Below are 22,665 nucleotides of genomic sequence, written 5' to 3' on the forward strand. Positions count from 1 at the left end.
CAAGGCATAGGCGCCTACGCAGCCTCAGGTGGGGAGCCGAGAAGCCTTGCGAACAGGCACCGTCATAACATAATACAAAACCTACTTGATTACTCGTGACGTTGTCGCAGTATTCGGCCATAAAAGATGACCTTGTCTTGTTTATATTGTGTCATATGTTTTAACTTTATTTAACAACGACGCCTATTTCTGCCATGAATCAGTAATGTGTAAGCATTGGCAAGGGCGTCGTAGCTAGTGAAATTATTGGGCAAATGAGACTTAACATCTTATGTCTCAAGGTGATGAGCGCAACTGTAGCGCCGCTCAGAATTTTTGGGTTTTTCAAGAATCCTGAGCGGCACTGCATTGTAATGGGCAGGGTGTATATAAAAAAATGTGTCCAATTCTCACTTCTAATATGACAGCTTTGTTGCAATATAATATTTTTGCTTTAAAACCAATGCAGTAATTATTGAGTTTATCGCGAACGGACAGATAGACACGATGAATAGGTAAACTCATTAGATATAAGTTTAGATTTTTTTTGTGTCCTACATGTAAAATAAATATTATCTTTGAATCTTTGAATGAGTTCATTTTATAATAATATGTATTGAAGTACGGAACTAAATAATCGTTCCTGATTTGTGAATATATCACATATTATTCATGGCTAGATTTTATATCGCGTTGAGCCATCAATGGTTGGTGCGGCCAGACAAGAGCAATAAAACAAACGAATTGCAACTCTACAAGAACGTTGTGCATTCCTTCAAACTTGTTTTCACTAAGTAGTACAATGTTCTCTAGCGGCGGTACCACTCGGAGTATACTAGACTTTGTTAAGTCTTTGTAATATTATGAAAAATATCAATTAAATTGTCATATACGATTTTATGCGACAAAACGTGGAAGTTTTGATTTTTACAAACACTTACGTGACAGGCGAGGAATTAAAAACCGGGTGTGAATCAACATTTCAACCTATTTCGTATTTCTGAACGCCCTATAAATATAGAATGCTTAAAAGTAAACCTATACTTAAAGATTTATATTACGTCTGTTATGAATATATGTAAAATCCTGAGGAGTCACATATTAAAACCGTTATCACAATACATTCTTCAAGTATAAAAATTTTTCATTGTTGACAACTTAAAGGACAATGTAACAGCATTCGTAGGAATCTACAAGGTCTTCCGCATAATTTCCTATAATGTAGTCCGCGCTAGTATCCTCAAACAGTGACACATGAATATAATATATTCGTACCCACATTATTAAAAACATTGATTTATCAATAACGATTCTCTATGGGACCAGTTATTTTATTACTAGTGTCATTTTTCTATATTATGTAGTTATAAACAAGTATTTAAAATATGTTTAAGCTCAAATAATTTTTGTTAAAAGCACATCGTAAAAAAAATATTGTTGAACTAATAAAAAAATAAATAAAAGTGAATTGCTATTTTTACATTAAAAAATTTGTTTTTAGTGGCTTATGGTGTGGATTTGTAGAGTCCACATAGCGGGGTATGCACGATAACTTCTGAAAATATAACTTTTTATAGAGGAGGTTCTCAATTCGTCGGTATTTTTTTATGTTTTTTTACTTGAAAGCTGGCTTTTGGTCCAGTTCTGAAAATGGCATCCATGAGAAAACTATAAAAGTCGCTATAATAATGTGCATGACAAATGAACGAATAACTCAATATACTTCAAAGGTAGCTTGGTTAGTTTCTGATTATGGGATCCATAAAAAAAGTAATGAAACTCTCTAATTCTTTGGAGAATATTGACGATACTCGGCTAAATCTCTTTTATGCTATACGGGCACTTGAGTCACCTACCATAACATCGTTATGGTCAAGTAATTGTCGTAGTCGAACATGATGATAAATAGAAATCCTTAAAGACTTTCATTATGGGTGGGATCTGTGGCAGAATTTCTAACTGTCTGTAATCAAATTACAATGCGCTTACGTTCATTGCTGCATTGCGAAATTTTGTGGGTGTACATACTATTTACAACGTATTTAGACAAATTATTAGTTAGTGTACTTCAGATTCACTAAAAATCAAAAATAATAAAAAATATTTACAAAAAGCAACCGACTTAAAAAAAACTATTCCATAACCATAGATATAATATGCACTAAAAAGTAAAAAAATAATTGTGTATTTTTATACAATTTAATTAATCTAATTCTAGGTACAATTATTGTTATTTTTGGAGCCAGTAAGTTTGTAACATAATACATAGTTGTAAGTGAGATGCGCTTGTGTCGCACGCGCAACGTGACAAGGCGAGAGGCGAGGGTGGGGCCGCGGTGGGAGGACACCGATTCAAAAAATAACGATAATTGTTAATAGAATTAGATTAATTAATTTGATTCCTTAGATTGTACAGAAATACGCAATATTTTTTTTTTACTTTTTAGTGCATATTATATCTATTGTTTTGAAATAGTTTTTTTTTGAAGTCGGTTGTTTTTTTTGTTAACATTTTTAATCCTTTCATTAATTATGTGGGAAGCCGTGGAATGTATATGGCAGTATAATTTGGTTTTGTTTAGTTTCGGTCATACATATTTATTTCTAAATGTAGCTTAAAGACAGTAGATACTTTACAAACTTATTTCTTTTGTTTTATTTTCGTTTGATGTAAAATTTTCCGAAATTTTGAAATACAGTAATAAGGTTATGTCTTAGTGAAAACTAGTCTGTATTTAAACTATTTAAAAAAATACGTACAATATGAGTGCTAATAAAAAGCACATTTGGATTTACCAAACTTTTTTATTTTTACTAGGAAGGTAGCCTAGAGTGACTTACCTTGCCCGAAGGCAGTGTAAACATGGGGCACACTAAAAGTTTTGCACTTCTAATTGCTAATCGGAACTATTTGAATTTCTAATGTTATATTTTTTAAACGTTGCAACCTTCTTAGTAATATTGGCGAGAAATCATTTGTCAATTGTTTTTTATCACACATCAAAGTTCTACGTACACAACGAAAATGGATTTAAGTCGAAAAGATTTTAGAGCAATGATTTTTTATGATTTCTAAAGTTCTCTCTCTCCACAAGACTGTGTCGCTCGTCTTCAGAATGCTTTTGGGAGAGAAGCACTTTGCTTGAGCACCGTGACGCGATGGTTTGCTGAATTTGAGAGAGGTCGGGTTTCTTTACATGATGAAATTCGTGAAGGGTGGCCTTCAACTGCCGTCAACGAAAATAATGTGGCTACTGTTAAGCGGCTAATTGAAGGAAACCCGCGGATTACCTATGAATCAATTCGAGGACTATTGGGGATTGGTATGAGCCAAATTCAGAAAATCTTACACGAAAAATGGAAAATTTGGAAACTTTATTGTCGTTGAATCTCTCATAAACTGACAGCGGAACAGAAGGGGGCTCGCGTGGAATGGTGCCCACAAATGCTAATGAAGTACGACCACGGATATTCTAACGCTGTTTATGACATTGTCACAGGAAACGAAACGTGGAATTTTTGTTTTGAAACCGAAAAAAAATCTTGTAAATGGGTGTTTGAAAATAAGAACAGGCCAACAAAACGTATTTTTTTTTCTCAGCTAGGGGTCCCATTTGCATAATTCCACTTGCAGATCAAACCAGTGTTAATGCCGAGTGGTATTCTACCATTTGTTTACCCAGGGTGTTAAAAAAAGTTCGCGAAAGATGACCAAAAAGCCGCGTTCTCCTACATCATGACAACGCTTCTTCACACAAGGCCAACAAAACTAAGTCATTTTTACCTTCTGAAAAAGTACAACTCGTCACCCATCCTGCACATAGTCCTGACCCAGCACTGTAATTTCTGTATTTTCCCCAAAATCAAAGATTTGATGAGAGGTTTCACTTTTACCAACTCCGAAGAGGTGAGTGATAGCGTTCAATCATCAAGTAGAAAACATGCCTTTAGATCTGCTTTAAAAAATGGTTCGATGGCATGAAAAAATATTTAAAATGTAAAGGAGAGTATTTTGAAAGGCAATAAACATAATATTTTGGTTATAACATGTTGTTTTTTTAAGTTACGCAAAACTTTTAGTGTGACTGATAATAGAGGGGTGATCGAACATAACATTACAGAGAGTTACACAACAACCGTAACAATTGGGTTAACGGTTGTTTTCAAAGATTACGCCTTAGTGTTTCTGTTGCCTTACCTAATTGGGAAACTTGTGTGAGAGCCACCCACGATACTCAGAAGTAAATATAAATTTTACTTAAAAACCGGGCTTCCTAACCTTTAACTTTCGAGAAAAAGAAGGGTTTAATTTCATTGATTGCATGTTTCTTTTTCGTTTATAAATAATAACACAACGCTCTTGTGATTCCTCTGGTGTTGCAAGAGAATGTGGGCGGCGGTGATCACTTAACACCAGGTGACCCGTACGCTCGTTTGTCCTCCTATTCCATATATATATAAAAAAATAAAAAAACATCATCGAATTTTTATTCGGTTCTTCGAATTAAATTATTTAATCGAAACAAGATATTTAGATAGAGTATTCCCCAATTCTTAATCCATTAAGAATGTTATACCACAGAGTAGGGATGTATACTTACACAAAAATGAAGAAAGTATTAATTTTATTTCATGCATAAAAATGTACCAATACAATTCGTTGAGAATTGGCGGAGAAATTGGGAAGAAACCCTAACATAACTACAAACCTCTCCTTAATTACTTTTGACTTTAATCTTTTGAAAATAATAAATTTAATTTTGCGATTATTCTGCAAGAAACAAGTCAAGAGGGCATATATTCGTTGGAACTGCATCATCGGTCACAGTTTTTTCAGAGCACATAACTTCTTTATTGTCAATGGCATGAATTTGTGCAGCCAGAGTCATGTTATCAGCTACTGCAGTGGCCAACGCTTGTTCAAGTCTTGATGTCGTGTTTCTCTCTGCTTTTAGAGCAGCTTTCGTTTCCATTAACACTTCGTAGTTAAAATTTTCGACGCTTTCTTTTTTAATTTTAACCGCTGCCTCGGAAAGTCGGTATTGTAGTTCAGAGTTTAACGTCTTCAGATGTGTTATTTCAACTGAAAATGTTTGACATTGAATTCTCCACAATTTAAGTAATTGAAACTCGGAAGCAGATTTATCTACTTACAACTTACTTACTTATTAAAAAAAACTCTAATTCATTGAATTAGGCGTTATTATGCGAAAATCCATAATTAGTCAAATGTTGTGAGCCTTCTTGAGTGTAAATTCCGCTAAGATTCGTCTTCAATCTATTCGACACGTGTTTCACCTCAACACGAGGCATCGTCAGATGTTGACTCGCCAAATTCTGGCACGAGACTCATGTGAGTCTTACAGAATTTACACTCAAGAAGGCTCACAACATTTGAACAAAAAAAAATCTCTTGAAAAGTTTCCAGATTGACAAGTTATTATGCAGATATGTATGCGACCAAGAGAACGCCACAATGTAGGTAGTATACCTGTCGTTATAGCAAGCCGTGGGTTGCGATAACCTCGTATCATCGCAAGATCCAAGTTATATGAAATAAAGTCTATCCAATTAGGGTCCGTTCGTCTTAAAGACAGAAGATCCTCCATCCGTCTCTAAGCACTATTTTCGTCAGGTGGAAATCGGAGAATATCTCTATCTATCTATCCAGATAACTATCGTTGACTTTTCTGTCCCAATAAAATTATCGACGGTAACCCACCTTATCCGTACACGCTGTCTGTCAATGGGACGACGTAAAGCTTACCAGCGATTAAAGTTTGTATGGAAATTGCAATTCACGCGTCCCAATATTAGGCGATAATAATAATATTAAATATATATAATCAGTGTTCTAAATCTCATTTCTAAGCAATAGCTAATTGATAATTGTTTAGAATTTTTAATTAGCTTATAATCGATAGTATTTAAAATTAATTAACTAACAATAAAGTATTATCATAAGTAAAGAGTATTATACTTTGGGTACGAAAACGTTTCTTGCTTTTTATTAATATATTATAAATAATATATTATAAATAATCATATTTCTTGAAAGAAACAGTTGCTTTATTAGTATATTTATAAATTTCATTAATCTAATATATAAAATTCTCGTTCCCCGGTGTTTGTTACCAAACTCCTCCGAAACGGCTGAATCGATTTGTATGAAATTTTGTGTGCATTTCGGGTAGTTCTGAGAATCGGCCGATATGAAGTTTTCATACCCTTAAATGATAAGGGTGACCCCTTAAAATAAATAATTTTTATTTTTTTGACATTTTTTTTTATTTTTATTTTATTATGTTTCAGCATTGACAAATACATACAACTTCAAATTTTTGCCCTTCTACAATCTACAACTATTTTGTATCGCGATTTTCATATTATTCTGTTCCATCCACAAAACCGCTATCAGGTTGCAAGATGGCAATCGAATACAATAATTGTAGTATGATATATTTGGTAGGCCTGAGAATCGGTTGCGTCTATTTTTATACCCCAAATAAATTTAACTTAAGTATAGATTTTTTTTTATTACTTTACACGGTAATATAACGTATACTGGGTCAGCAAGTTGTTCATAAATTGGTCGTAGATTTGAGGCGTGAGAGTTATGAAGAATTAAGCTCTGTTTAAACTGAGGCGAATATCGCGCGGGACGCGGGACGGAAGTCGCTCGCGTCGATTGTGTCAGCTAACTTGAATGGACGTGTTCAAATTGACGCGAGTAGTCGCTCAAGCGGGACGCCCGGCGGGATTGTTTGATCTCACGATGCATGATGTTTCTCCACTGTAGAACCAAAAATGACACGCGGGAAGTCGCGTCAGTTTGAGAGGCTAAGCGAGCGAGCGAATTGCTCTAAAACGTGTCCCGCGTCCCGTGCGTTATTCGCCTCAATTTGAACAGAGCTTTATGCGTTACTTTTAAAGCTGGTATCGCTGATATTAGTCACCATTTGCACGTTGAAGTTCACGAGCCGTGTCGTGTAGCTCGGCGGTTACGAGGCGTCTCTCCCGCGCGTGCGCTGCAGCCGCAAGTCGCGCGCGTTCACGCAACTCCGTACCAGCGCTCGCACATTTTTCTACACGGCGCAATTCACCTTCCAAACGGCTGGCTTCTCTGCACGGTAGTAAAGTCAAGAAAATAGTGAATTATGAAATAGGATGGCAAATCCGAAAGTAAATCTCTTGTAATACCAATGGAAATTGATGTGTTGCCGCCATTAAAGGTGTGGGATGAAAGCGCGTTTTATAGGCATTGTTATCATATTTAATGAATTTGTGTCATGTAGTTTACTGCAGGAGTTCAGCGCCAGTTTATTTACCCCCTAATGGAAAATGCGCCGTAGCTAGTGAAATTACTGGGCAAATAAGACTTAACATCTTATGTCCCAAGGTGACGAGCGCAGTTGTTGTGCTGCTTAGAATTATTGGGTCTTTCAAGAATCCTGGCACGGCATTGTAATGGGTATGGCGTATCAATTACCATCAGCTGAACGTCTGGCTCGTCTCGTCCCTTATTTTCATAAAAAAATTGGCATCCTACACATACTCCACAAGATTTAGCTGTATAGCTAAATGAAAGCAGCAATAAAAGTGGTTCGTATAAACTAGCAAACTAACCTTCGAGCGAGCTCCGTCGAAGTGGTAATTTTTTCTTGTAGTTCCAAATAATCACACTGTAACGTTGAATATGAGGAAATTATGGGCCGTATCTGCAGCAGCTCTCTCTCGAGTTCAACTATTTTCAAATTCATATCTGAACATTTCTCCTCGAACATGGAACGTTGTCGCTCCTGCAAATAAACTTCACTTCACATTAGGTATATATTGTGAGAATTAACTTCTAGGCAGTGGTAGCTTAGCAATAATACATTCAAAATCATTCATCTCTCACCGTAACCTTTCGAAAATATATGCCCCCGGAGAAAGAAAATGCGAATTGAGCAAGAAACTTAGCGAGCAATTTTTTTTAGATAACATATAGATACACTGAAATCTATTTATTAAATACAGAATAAGGGGCAATCACTCCAATTCTGAGGTGTTATCAAAGTTTTTTTTAACGTAATACATTTTTTTGTACATTTTCTGGGATCATATTATTATGGTAAATGCATATACATAGTATCGGATCGTATACACTTACTAACTCGACTTTTACCGGGTAATAGTCATTACAAGTTTATGTTTGTTTCTGATGTTAACATTATATCTGTCGCCGCAGCGATTATTCTTAAGTTTATTCAATTATAATCTTGGTTGTGTTGTACTTAAGATGATTACAGTTTTACATTAATTAATTAATGACTCCAAATATGATTAGTAATGAGTTTGAACTTAGATTAGTTTCAATCATTTTTAGTTAATAATTACTGATTTTAGAATATTGTTTGAATCCAAAATAAGTTGAATTTGCTTTGTAGCAATTATTTAAAAACGTCACTTGATTATTTTGTGGGTAGTTACCTAATTTAAATGGCTTACACGCGAACGATAGCAAGGGTATAAAACCAGTTGTTTGAGTGCGCGCAGCTCAGCAGCATAAAAGCATTCCAACTAGAACACTTAGTCCCGGAAGTCTTGAAGCCGAAAATCCTCGCCGACCAGCTGATCGCCCCGTGTATCCTTTCTACGGGGCTCGATCGCTCGGGACAAGCAGGGGCGCCAACCAAGAAGCCAAATGAAGGAAGTAAAGATGAAAAACGGAAGGAAAAACGTCATGGGGGACGAAAGAACCCCACCCCAATGACCTGGACATAGTCATGTCCAGCGCTGATACCTGATGCAGGAGGCTATCGCCTCGATACTCATCCCCCACGCGCCCTTCGGGCGCGCGTGAGATGACATCACGTGTGCGCAGCTCAGTTCGGTGCCAGCAGTCGAAGCGAGAACATTGTGAGTAACTTTAACTATTAACTTTATTCCTATGTACTTAGTTAAATTGTAATAGCTATTTACTTGTGTTTCTATACTGAATCTCTGTGCTTTAAAAATATTATGTTATAGCTATTTACTTGTTTTTCTATACTGAACCTCTGTGTTATTACTTTGCTTTAAAAAGGATTACGAGATTATTTGATAGCTAAATAAAAATGGCTATTTCTCTTGAATCGTTTCCTTTTTCTAATAGTCCTGTTAGAGCATTACAAAACAGGTTCAGCAGTTGCATTAAATTATAAGTAGGCTAAATGTAGGTATGTTACCAACTCAGTAGGACAAATATAGTTATAGCAGAGCCAATGACCAATAGGTCAGTGGTTCTGCGCTTTTTAAAAACTAATGGCCCTTCTACCTTTCGACATATCAGTTTCTAGAAAATTTGCTAATGTGCCTATATTATTACATTATCAAGAATGTATTGAAAGGCAACAGTTAATTTAAATATTTTTAACCTTTCTCTTTATGATTATTAACCACCTAGGTTATAAATAGCGCAATTGGTGCTAGATCGACCTGTTATAGTTAATTAATCATTGTATTTGTTGAATGCAATTACTAATTATGACAGTGATCACGACCATCATATTTACATTGTATCCTTACACAAACAATGAATTCAAGCTCTAAAAGTTAATGCACCAATATACGATAATTTATATTTACACAGATAATTCTTTATTACAATTAATGAAATAATTTATATTATTTAAACACGAATCATATATTGGATGAAGTACCTTAAAAACTTATTCAGGCATTATAAATTACCCTTTTTTGATTGAAAAGAATGGCCGTAGATATACATATGGTAAATTCAGTAATTTAAGAGAAATATTTCTATTGAAAATTTAAAAGCGCTTAGTTTAAGACTAATTGAATAAAGTTTATTTGAATTTGACTTTAGTTCGGCAGCACAAAGATAATATAGACCGTAGGCAATATTTAGTTTATAATCTAACAGATGCTGTAGAATTGATTGTAGTACTGCTTCAAAAGTACTCGAAAATGTTTATTTTTCACATATTTTTTATTGAAATGAAGTAACCTTGATATACGTAACATGTAAATAAAAATTAGTAAAGTTTATAATTTCTAATAAGGCTACCACTAGATTTGAAGTATAATTTTCAGGTAGTTCCTGAAAAACGATCCAAGCCACAAACATTATAAGGAATTCGTGTTTCAAGTTTAATAAATATTAGTGTATTCCATACTTGTGGGTTGGACTACTAGTCATGATCTCATTTAAAGAGGAATTTTGCCCTGTGCTGCCCCGGGGCGTAAAAAGAATAGGGTAGTCCCAGGTCCAAGGGTATCGTAAGAGGCGACTACGGGCTTTTTGAAAGTGGGAGAGTCACGCTGCTGTCTTATGACGTCAGCACAATCGGGCCAGACACGTCCGGGTTACTTACCACACTCGCACAGAATACCGGCGTGAAGTAGCGGCCTAGTGCCGCTATGTTTCGCATAGGTTAGTGTCGAGGACCGGAGTCCATTCCCCCCCGTTCTTCCCCCCCCCCCCCCAACGAAATTTGAGAGCGGTCCTAAAAAAGAAATTACCCCAGGAGGGTACCGGCTCTTGTAGAGCCGGAGAATCCCTCCCCGAGCATTCGCGCTCGGGCTGCCCCTCGTATTCTGGGGAGGGCACAGTACCGCGTATGTCACAGGACAAACAGGGCAGCAACACCTTTGTAACATCCGGGGAATTCACTCCAACTTAAACGCCGTCCACCACCACCTTGAGACGGCGCAGCCGGCCTTGTGTTTCCATACGGAGACGCAGATATCTCGACCTAGCGATACGTCATATTTAACGTACCCCGGGTACAAAATTGAGCATAATTTCATGCCTCATGCCGGGGTATGTGTGTACGTTAGGGAGGATATCTGCTGTCGCCGTCTCGGCAATTTTGAGGGTAGGGGCCTGTCTACTCTCTGGCTCCGCGTAGATTTAGAGGACCGCGTCCGCATCGATGCGTGTGTCTACAGGTCCCATAGTGGTAACGCAGAAACGGATCACCTCATGGGCTGCGTTCAAGCGGCATTTGATGACGTGCTTGCTCAGATCCCCTCCGCTGAAATCGTAGTCTTGGGTGATTTCAACGGGCACAATGCTGAATGGCTTGGATCACGTACCACAGACTACGCAGGGCGATCTGTGCATAATTTTGCATTGGCGTATGGTCTGTCCCAATTGGTTGAGTCACCGACGCGGCTCCCGGATGTGGATAGCCACATGCCGTCCTTATTAGATCTTCTGCTGACTACACATCCCGATGGTTACCAGGTCTCTGTCGACGCCCCTCTCGGAACGTCCGACCATTGCCTGGTCAGGAGTGTAGTGCCTATCCGACGCCAACGTCGCAGACCACCAGCGACCCGCCGCGTTTGGCACTACAAGTCAGCAGATTGGGATAGGATGCGTTCCTTTTTTGCATCCTACCCTTGGGGCAGGGTTTGTTTCCCTTCGGATGATTCTAGTGCCTGCGCCGTTGCAGTAGCCGATGTGATACTGCAGGGCATGGATATTTTTATACCAAGCTCTGTAGTACCGATCGGTGGCAGATCACAGCCCTGGTTCGATGCGTCAGTTAAAGCAGCATCTGACTGCAAAAAACAGGCGTATCGAACTTGGGTTGCGGCGCTGGGCTCAAAGGATCCGAACTGCAAAGTTCTGAAGAGGAAATATAACCGTGCCTCCAGATTTTTTAAGCGGCAAATCGCCCGTGCGAAATCGAAGCACGTCGTCAAAATTGGCGAGCAGCTTTCCAGTTACCCGACCGGAACACGCAAGTTCTGGTCGTTGTCGAAAGCTGCTCTTGGTAACTTCAACCAGCCGTCCATGCCGCCGTTGCACATGAGGAATGACACCCTGGCCCATACGGCAAAAGAGAAAGCCGATCTCCTGTGCACTCTTTTTGCCTCCAACTCGACTCTTGACGACAACGGAAAAACACCGCCAACCATCCAGCGGTGTCAGAGCTCCATGCCTGAAGTACAGTTCCGACAGAAAACTGTTAGGCGAGCTCTGTTTTCGTTGGACGTCAGGAAGTCGAGCGGGCCGGATGGCATTTCTCCAATCGTGCTTAGAATGTGTGCCCCTGAGTTGACGCCGGTGCTAACGCGTTTATTCCGGCACTCTTATTCAAAAGGCGTAGTACCTGATTCATGGAAGTCAGCCCTTGTCCATCCGATCCCAAAAAAAGGAGACAGTTCGGATCCGGCAAACTACAGGCCTATTGCTATTACCTCCCTACTCTCCAAAATCATGGAGAGCATAATTAACCGCCAGCTCTTGGTATACCTTAAGGGTCACCAGTTGATCAACGACCGGCAGTACGGCTTTCGCCATGGTCGGTCGACTGGCGATCTTCTTGTATACCTAACACATAGATGGGCGGCGGCTATTGAAAGCAAGGGGGAAGGCCTGGCAGTTGGTCTGGATATAGCGAAGGCCTTTGATCGTGTATGGCACAAGGCGCTCCTCGCAAAACTTCCATCATTTGGGCTTCCCGAGAGCTTATGCAAGTGGACCTTCAGCTTCCTCACTGGGCGCAGCATACAGGTCGTTATCGACGGTTATTGCTCGAATCCCAAGCCCGTGAACGCTGGAGTGCCCCAAGGCTGTGTGCTATCTCCCACGCTGTTTCTTCTGCATATCAATGATATGTTGGACACCGCCAACATGCATTGCTATGCAGACGACAGCACTGGTGATGCCGTATACACGGGCCATGCAGGTCTCTCTCGGGAAAACGTCGACCAGTGCCGGGAGAAACTTGTGTCTTCTATCGAGTCCTCTCTCGAGAAGGTCGCGGAATGGGATAAGTTGAACCTTGTCCAATTTAACCCCCAGAAAACTCAAGTTTGCGCGTTTACCACTAAAAAAACCCCATTTGCCGTATCACCGCTCTTCGAGAACACTTCCCTTAAAGCCTCGCCTAGTATCGGAATACTGGGTCTCGAAATCTCAAGCAATTGCCATTTCCATGGCCATCTGGAGGGCAAAGGCAAACCGGCTTCAAAAAAACTGGGCGTCATAAATAGAGCACGGCAATACTTCAAGCCAGCCCACATTCTAGCGCTCTACAAAGCGCAGGTCCGGCCTCACATGAAGTATTGCTGTCATCTCTGGTCTGGCTCACCCCAGTATCAGCTCGATCCATTTGACCGCTTGCAACGCAGAGCAGCTCGAATTGTCGGGGACTCAGTACTCTGTGAACGGCTGGATCACTTGGCGTTGCGTAGAGACGTCGCTGCATTGTGTGTCTTCTACCGCATTTATCACGGGGAGTGTTCCGAAGAGCTGTTCAACCTGATTCTTGCCGCCGAATTTCACCTTCGCACGACACGCCACAAGTTACGATATCATCCTCACCATCTGGATGTGTGGCGGTCCTCCACAGTGCGGTTTTCAAGGAGCTTTCTTCCTCGTACCACGAAGCTGTGGAATGAGCTTCCTTGTGCGGTGTTTCCGGGACGATACGACATGGGTACCTTCAAGAAAAGCGCGTACACCTTCCTTAAAGGCCGGCAACGCTCTTGTGATTCCTCTGGTGTTGCAGGAGAGTGTGGGCGGCGGTGATCACTTAACACCAAGTGACCCGTACGCTCGTTTGTCCTCCTATGGGGCGGCCATTTTTTGTCAGTCCGTTAATATGAATCACGTGGCCAGTTTTGTGTTCTTAACTCAAGTTCGACATGATGTCATTTAAAGAGGGATAGTAGGGCGGCCATTTTTTGTCAGTCCGTTAATGTGAATCACATGGCCAGTTTTGTGTTCTTAACTCAATTTCGACATGATTGTGGTTTGGAACATTTTTCTGAAATTATGGCCACTTAACACAAAGTTACCTTAAGTTCTAATTCCATTTTGACGCTGGTTAGTTCATCTTGAACCCGTGTTAGTGTATCCGCGACTTGTGCGGCGCCGGCTGCGGCCGCCTCGGCGTTCGCACGCGCATCTATCGCGTTTCGCTGTAACGCGTCCCGCGCCGCTTCCGCTGCCTCTGCGCGAGTTGCTTCCGCACGAAGCGCGTCTCGTAACCGTGTCTCTGATATCTTAGTAGTGAACGTAATAAGATTATCCGCTCAAATGTTTTGATTGAACTATAATTATCGCCAAGTCGAGCAAAAACATGAGGCCATTTTCGACCTCCCTATGACTTCTTTGTGGATAAAACTAAAACCCTGAATACAGTAACCAAGCAGACATTGTGTAAGCACGGTATATTTAAAACTAGCTGACCCGGCAAACGTTGTTTTGCCATATAAAGTATAATTCACGCGATAGTTTTATAAGTAATAAAATTTTGCCTATATTATAGCCTGTACATCATTTTGTTCTATTGTCAATAGTTTTTGCAGCGCACGCAAAAATGGGTTTTCGATTTTACACTTTGTGTTACAAAATAGCAATTTTATTACGGATCCCTAATTTTGAAAAAAAAAAACATAGCCTTTAACCTTCCTCGATAAATGGACTACCCAACACTGAAAGAATCATCGATCAAATCGGACCAGTAGTACCAGAGATTAGCGCGTTCAAACAAACAAACAAACACTGCAGCTTTATAATATTAGTATAGATTTCATTCTATTTAAACCAATAGTTTAAGTTATAACTAGTCATATTTTCATAATTTTGTCAAAAGTTTAAGGCACTTCTAGAAGATTCAAATTTTGAATACAATTGTTATTACGTGTATATATCAAGGAAATAAAAATATTTTGTAATTTCGGTCCAGTTATCTAGATACACCAACTGCATAAATAACTCTGTAATATATGAGATTACAATGTTATTTATACAGTTAGGCACTTTAATAATTATTATTAAGTCTTGAAAGGAAAAAAGTTGGATTATCTACAAAAAGAAATGGGATACCATCAAAAACACAACTTGTAAAAAAAACCAAGTCTCGCAACTCAATTCTTCTACTGTAAAAAGATCCTTGAAAATTGTAATACCAAATCGGTCAATTTGCTAACATAACATCATCTTACAGTGCCCATATACCTAGTATGAAAAATCTTTTGTGTTTTAAATAAATAGGTTTCCATACAATATGAAACAGTACTTCCAAATGAATTAAATTACAGCTTACATCAAAATAATAATTTAAGAAACTTTGAAGTAATATCCCTATTACTCGAATAAATAGTCATTTGTATGTTGTTTATAAAACTGTACTGTTATCAAAATAACTCACGCTCAACTGTTGAAATTCTGCAACCAGTTCTGCGAACTGTTTTTCAAATATTTCAAAATCAGATGCTTTGGAAGCCATTTAATGTAGTTTTTCTTAATTTTATAATAATGTTTTGAGTGAATCACAACTTTATTCAACATATTATTTACTTCAACATATCATAACATAATGGCGGGAAAATACCTTTTTTTATTAAGATGGCAAACGACTCTACACCATACAGCCAAATCTATAGTTACGTACGCTACCATTTTGTTTTTATATTCAGTAAATTAATATCATTACTCTTTTTTAAATCCGATTCATATAAATGTGAATGTTTATTTTTTTTATGGAACTTCTACAATTAAAATCAAATTATGCCCTTAAAATATAAATTCTTTAATCCTTTTAAAATGGTTAGAAAAATATATTTGTTTGTTTGAAAAAGGAATTACAATTAGTTATTTTTCAGCTGCTTTAACATTGAATTTATTGTTGCATGACTTATGTTTAGTCGCAATAAAACCACATAATATTATAATTATGTTGTAGATATGAATGATATAAAAAGCATATCGGCGAAAGATAAAAGACTGTTGGACATGTTAATTTTTTTTATTAAGTCGATTAATTGCTATTAATTTACATTAAAAAAAATTGGTTTTAGTGGCTTACTGTGTGGATTTATAGAGCCCGTATGGCGGAGTTAAACATAATAAATTCTGAAATTATTTTTGATTCAGGCTATTTTTTAATCTCTTCTTTGATTATGTGGAAAGCCATGGAATGTAAATGGCAGCACAATTTTGTTTTTTTTTTATGAAATAGGAGGACAAACTAGCGTACGGGTCACCTGTTGTTAAGTGATCACCGCCGCCCACAATCTCTTGCAACACCAGAGGAATCACAGGAGCGTTGCCGGCCTTTAAGGAAGGTGTACGCACTTTTTTGAAGGCACCCATGTCGTATCGTCCCTGAAACACCGCACAAGGAAGGACATTCCACAGCTTTGTAGTACGTGGAAGAAAGCTCCTTGAAAACCGCACTGTGGAGGACCGCCACACATCCAGATGGTGAGGATGATATCCTAACTTGTGGCGTGTCGTGCGAAGGTGGAATTCGGCGGCAGGAATCGGGTTGAACAGCTCTTCGGATAATTTTTAGCTGTAATTTATTCTTTTGTGCTGCGAAATGACGTTTTAGGTCTTTGAGCAGCCAAATGGTATATTTTATTTCTAGTTGTTGACAGACGTTGTTCTGTATATCTATACTAATATTATAAAGAGGAAAGATTTGATTGTTTATTTGTGTGCATTGAATAGGCTCCGCAACTACTGAACCGATTTGAATAATTATTTCACTGTTGGGAAGCTACATTATCCCCGAGTCTTATAGGCTATATAATATTTTCAAAATATTAGGGATCCCTACTAAAAGTCCAGTAATGTAACCCAAGATGTAAAAATAAATAAGACGTCGCGGGGTACCTAGTAATAAATAAAATAATGTTTTTTATGAAGTTGTCAATAATATATCATAACATCAAGAATTATTTCGTAAAATATGCTCCCTGTTGTTGTAATGAAAAATGCAAGGCGTTCAGCTGATGGTAATTGATTAGTCCTGCCCAGAACAAGGATTAGGATTATTGGAGAAAACAGTAATTTCACTAGCAAGCGCGCCAATCAGACCGAAACTAAGTAATGTGTGCACATTATTGTTTCGCGGCAGAAATAGGCGCCGTTGTGGTACCCATAATCTAGCCGGGATCCCGTGCATAGGAGCCTCCCACTGGTGAATAAAGATATTCACCTAATTTCAATAATTAGGTGAATATCTCTCACCTTACCATTAAATTTAAAGTATTTTGCACTAAATTTAAATTTACCAACCCTATTTACAATCACATATAGGTAGGTCACATTAAAAGTTTTGCGTAACTTAAAAACAACATGTTATAACCAAAATATTGTTTATTGCTTTTCAAAATACTCTCCTTTACATTTTAAACATTTTTTCATATGATCGTACCTTTTTTTAAAACAGGAGGACCACAGATCTGAAGGCATGTTTTCTATGTGCTGATTGAACGCTATCACTGTCTCTTCTGAATTGGCAAAAGTGAAACCTCTCATCAAATCTTTGATTTTGGGGAAAAACCAGAAATCACAGGGTGCTAGGTCGGGGCTATGTGTAGTATGGGTTATGAGTTGTACTTTTTCGGACGCTAAAACTGACTTAGTTTTGGTGGCCGTGTGTGAAGAAGCGTTGTCATGATGTAGATGAGAACGCGGCTTTTTTCGTCGTCTTTCGCGAACTTAACAACCTGGGTAAACAAATAGAATTTGTTATGTTTTTAAAGTGATATCCCTCACTTCTAGGATTAATACACAAATAAAATTTTAAAACAAAATTTTATGAACGATGCGGGAGTCGAACCCACGACCTCTTTGATAACCTGCTCAAACCCAATGGTATCATAAGGAATATGCAAATATTGATTTGCATATAAGGAAATTGACTTGAGATGTCGCTCTTGTAAAAATAAACATTTTTTTATGTTTGTGCCAGTCGGCAGAGCACTGGCCCGGAAAGCCAGAGGTCATGGGTTCAAGTCCCACATCGTTCATAAAATTTTGTTTTCAAATTTTATTTGTGTATCATTAAAACATCACCACCACCCGAGGGAAGGGCAGTATGAGGACTACTGACTTTTTCTAATTCTTTGAATTGAGGATGATATTATGCTCTTAATAAGACATTATAATTGACGATAGATTGCCATTAATAAAGTCTAAAATAAAAGATTTTCAAAGTAAAAAAGAGATTCAAGGCAAAAAAATGTGGAACAAATTAACAATCTTTATTGAACCAGGAGTTATTTTTGTAACTTTATAAAAAGTTATTTTTATGCATATCTGTATAATTTGATAGAAAAATAATATCTCAATATTTTTTCAATTGGCTTACACGCTTCAAACAATATTCCCCAGCATTAAACTGACTGGAAAAATAATTTCAATCTTCTAACAAAATCAATCTATGTAATTGAAATGTGTCAATTATTGTGGCTTCGAGATAAGAGCAGACTACGAGCTGAATATTAAAAAAGGAATATTGTTATTTTTCAGAGGGCGGGCTTTTGTATAAATATGGAAGCAAGAGTTTCCCCGCTGCAGTATATCAGTCGACGCTCCGCCAGTTAATGTAAGTGAGCATAACTTCAATACGGGATTTAAGAGATAGGTATTTGTTTAATATGATAATAAATATGATAATAGTGACGAATGAATTTTTAATGGATATGATAACTGGGGTTTTCATAGTTACGGTTACAAATTAGACCACGATTAGTAACCGCAATAAGTTTTAAAATGTTATATTTTGTTAATTAATTAAAATTTATATAAATTAAAATACTATTGTTCGTATACAAAAAATTAATTAATTTCTTGTAATTCGCAACCAAACCACACTAATGATTATAGTTCATATTATGTAACTAAAACCACAGAGTAGGTATAGATACTTACGTAATGAACGAAATTTTAAAAATAAATCTGTAAAATTAAGTGGCATATTGAGCACTATCTTAAGCGCTATTGTAAGTGCCATATTCACGGGTTGAAACTTATATGAGAGAAGATATCCCGTTATAATTAAATACATAATTTAGTGTAGTAATAAAATATAATTAAAAACGTATTCTATAATTCAGCAGAATATCACTATATCTTATTGTGTTTATTATATAGTTTCAGTAAGAGACAAGATGCGTCTGCTTACAACGTTTGCTCTGATGATGACTCTAGCGTTCACCATCACCGTGAAATGTGGTCTGGGAGCGAACATCCGGGGCCTTCCGCTGATTGAAGATGACGAAGAAATGAGACCTCGTCACTTCTACCGGGATTATGGACTCAGGAGTCGCTTGGACGCCTTCGATGACTACGGTCACCTGAGGTTCGGACGCTCGGAGGACTGACACGCGGACACGCACAGACCCTTTCATCACAAGCAAACAGGACGCCAATGATGTTGAATTAGTAATATTTGAACAATGAAATATTGTGGCTGGCATATTTCATATAACTTATAATACCTGTAAATAAATATCTGCAAGATTTAATAAAGTATTTTTCTTTGGCCTAGCCAAAATAAAGATTGACTCGAACGGTTCGCTCAGCGGGAAAGAGCGATCGGACTGAAACCGAGAGGTCGCGGCTTCGAGTCCCGTATCGTTCATAATTTTTGGTTACAAATTTAATTTGTATAATTAATCCCATAAGTGAGTTACCACTTTATTGATTGACAAATTCAAGAGCATTTTATGCTGTTTTATTAGGTACCTCAATACTCTTACAAACTTTTCAACTTCGCATTATGATAGTAGATTAAACTATAATATAAGTATAGGTCGCATAACACTAATACTGACTCCACATCCCACATTAGCTGTTCTGTCTGTGATAAATAGAAATCGGTCCATAAATATTGCGACAGCTATTTAATTAATTAGAGCACTGGTAACGACGACAGCAACTCAAATCAAACCAAAACACAAAAATATTTCAATACAACTCGAACAATTCAATTTACCGAGTTCAAGACGTAATGCAACAGTGCTATTAAGACAAACAATATTGTTAGACAGCCTTCTTGGATGTACAGCAAGCGTTCGACCGCGTCAGCATAAGGGCCTACTTTGTAAAGTAAAACAAAACTACTTTCTTCAACTCTCTCTTCAACATTTTAGCTTCGCACCTAGCTGAAAGAATACTCCTGGTTAAGCGTGGTGAAGCAAGATCAGGACTTTACAACATTGTGGATGGTGTACCGCAGGGTTCAGTTATTGCCCCTACTCTCTACAACATGTACACTTGTGATTTGCTCACATCAGATAGTGCGACTGTTACTACTTATGCGGACGACATCGGACCTGTCCTCCCAGGGATCAGTTGAATGAGCCAGTTACCAGCAGTAGCAGGTACTGAACCGCACATTCCGCTGGTTAAACCAAAAATCCCATCACACCACCTTCAGCCTGAGAAGAGGAATCTGCGCCCTAGTACAACTAGGCAATGTCTTGCCCCACTGTGATTGTATTAAGTAAATGTCAACCGAAGTCGCTCTAAAAACGTCATCAGAAGAGGTGATGAAACATTGAGCTGAATAAAATAAGCACAATTACAATTGCACGCGTTTTAATCCTATTAAAAGTGTTTTATTTAAAAGAGCATAGATCATCAATGTGTTAATTATATATTTTGTTTACTTAATAGCACGCTGTATTAGCCCCATCAATAGGTCTCAACGAGAACTGATTATTGAAATATAAATAAGCATCGTTAGTACCAAGTCATAAGATAACACCTCAAAATGGCGGTGCTTCCCCTCCACAAGCGTTATAATTTACAGTACACATTCAACGTAACAATTTCTTTGCTTTTCTTTGGTTATCGAGTGATATATATTTAATTGCTCTGTCGTAAGTCTTATTACTCCACAGGTGAATAACTAAACGACCGGACAACGAGGAACTACAATATTTTATAGCAATAACAATGACAGGACATATTGCAAATTTTATTTTATTAAGAAGAGCACAAAAAAGAATGTAGAGAGAGTTTTTAGCACCGTTTCTTCTGTCTCGGAGCGTGTTTTATACCAATTTATGTTGAAAACCTGGATTTTGTCAAGTTTGCCCATTCCCTGATTGCCCAACAAATTCGATCTGATTTCTAATGTCGTCCATGAAACTTGTTTTTCATCTAGTGATTATATCAAGTCTATGGATTACAACATCGATGTGTCTGGACATTTATTTATTTATTTATTTTTTATTCAGTCCACAAAACTGACTACAATTGTATGGATTGCAAAGTAGTAAAATATACAAAAATACTATTTATCAATTGAGTCTACTGGATGTGGACGTGGCATGCGTGATTAAGTGATACAATAACTACAGCGCAACAAAACACGCTTAACAAACAAGCTTGATAAAAACAGGACTTATTCTAACAGACAATAAAAAAAAAGATTAACAGATTACTTACTTGCTAACTTATCTATGTACTTAATTTATTTTTTATTTTGGGTATATTGTCACAGAAGATATCTATATCGTCTCTGTAATAATTTGCAAAAAATTTAATTCTATAAATTTAGATTGAGATTTCCAGCTTTCATTCTAGTCAACCTCTAATTAAATCAAAACGTTACGTTTGTCACATTTTAGGCTATATCAATATTATCTTGGGTAGGTTGATGCAACTACAATACTCATATAACTTCAATTAGATTTTTTAAAGATTTAAATTTTTGTTATTTAATCAAACCATCCCAATGATTTTCTTGCCACTTCTTCTCGTTAAAGCTCATTTTTCAAGTAATAATCTAATATATTTAACTTGGACATTCATAATTGTCATATTTTGACGTAAATGAATAAAGGATTTATAATACATAATACTTCAAAAGTATACCTAGAAGTTCACCAGTCGATCAACGACCGACAGTACGGCTTTCGCCACGGTCGGTCGGCAGGCGATCTTCTTGTATACCTAACACGGCAACGGCTATGGAATGCAAGAGAGAAGTCTATTGCCTATAGAGGCATTTGCTATACCCAGGCTAACTGCCAATTAGCCTGGATATAGCAACACACGGGCCATGCAGCTCTCTATCGGGAAATCTTCGACATTGGAACCTTGTCAAATTTAACCCCCAGCGATTCTTTTGTCGAGCGATTGCCAATTCCGCATTCATCTGGAGGGTAAAGCTAAATTGGCTTCGAAGAAGAGCTTCATAATTAGACCACGGCAATACTTCAGTACATTCTCACATTCTAGCAGTCTACAAAGCGCAGGTCCGGCTACACTACTCCAAGTATTGCTGTCATCTCTTATCTGGTGCACTCCAGTATCAGCTAGATCCATTTGAGTGCGTGCAGCGCGAATTGTCGGGGACCTAGTGATCAGTGAACGGCTGAATCACTTGGGGTTGCGTAGAGACATCGCTCATTGTGTGTATTCTATCACGGGTAGTGTTCGGAATAGCTGTTTCACCCGATTCCTGCCGCAGAATTCCACCTTTGTATGAGACGCCACAAATTAGGATATCATCCCCACCATCTGGATATGTGGTCCTTCACAGTACGGTTTTCAAAGAACTTTCTCCCACGTACTATAAAGCTGCCAAATGGGCTTGGGCAATGGGCTCCTTGTGCGGTGTATACGGAACGATACGATATGGGTACCTTCAAAACAAGCGCACACCTTCCTTAAAGGCCTACAACTACATACATTACTGTGATTCCTCTGGTGTTGCAAGAGAATGTAGGCAGTAGTGATCACTTAACATTATGTGATCCAAACGCTCGTTTGTCCTCCTTTTGCATAGAAAAAAGAACTTGAAAAGAAAGTAATAATAAGAGAAATAAATTTGAAAATTTAATAAATAGAGCCTCTCTCCTGACTAGGTTACCAGGTAAAGCTGTGAAAGACAAGTATAACATAATATCAAGGTGAAAAAAAATCCAAGC

General features: G+C 37.9%; 1 protein-coding gene across 1 annotated transcript; it reads right to left on the bottom strand.

Moving 5' to 3' along the window:
- Window positions 1-4,619: 4,619 nt before the first annotated feature.
- Window positions 4,620-15,246, bottom strand: LOC126968975 (uncharacterized abhydrolase domain-containing protein DDB_G0269086-like). Its single transcript, XM_050814232.1, has 5 exons — window positions 15,138-15,246; window positions 13,780-13,986; window positions 7,606-7,778; window positions 6,936-7,102; window positions 4,620-5,062 (listed from the first exon to the last, which is right to left on the bottom strand). Exons 1-5 carry the CDS (start codon window positions 15,213-15,215, stop codon window positions 4,746-4,748), a joined length of 942 nt encoding a protein of 313 aa, XP_050670189.1. The 5' UTR covers window positions 15,216-15,246; the 3' UTR covers window positions 4,620-4,745.
- Between the last annotated feature and the right edge of the window lie 7,419 nt (window positions 15,247-22,665).

The sequence above is a fragment of the Leptidea sinapis genome, chromosome 17, assembly GCF_905404315.1.
Source record: "Leptidea sinapis chromosome 17, ilLepSina1.1, whole genome shotgun sequence".
NCBI classification, from domain to species: domain Eukaryota; kingdom Metazoa; phylum Arthropoda; class Insecta; order Lepidoptera; family Pieridae; genus Leptidea; species Leptidea sinapis.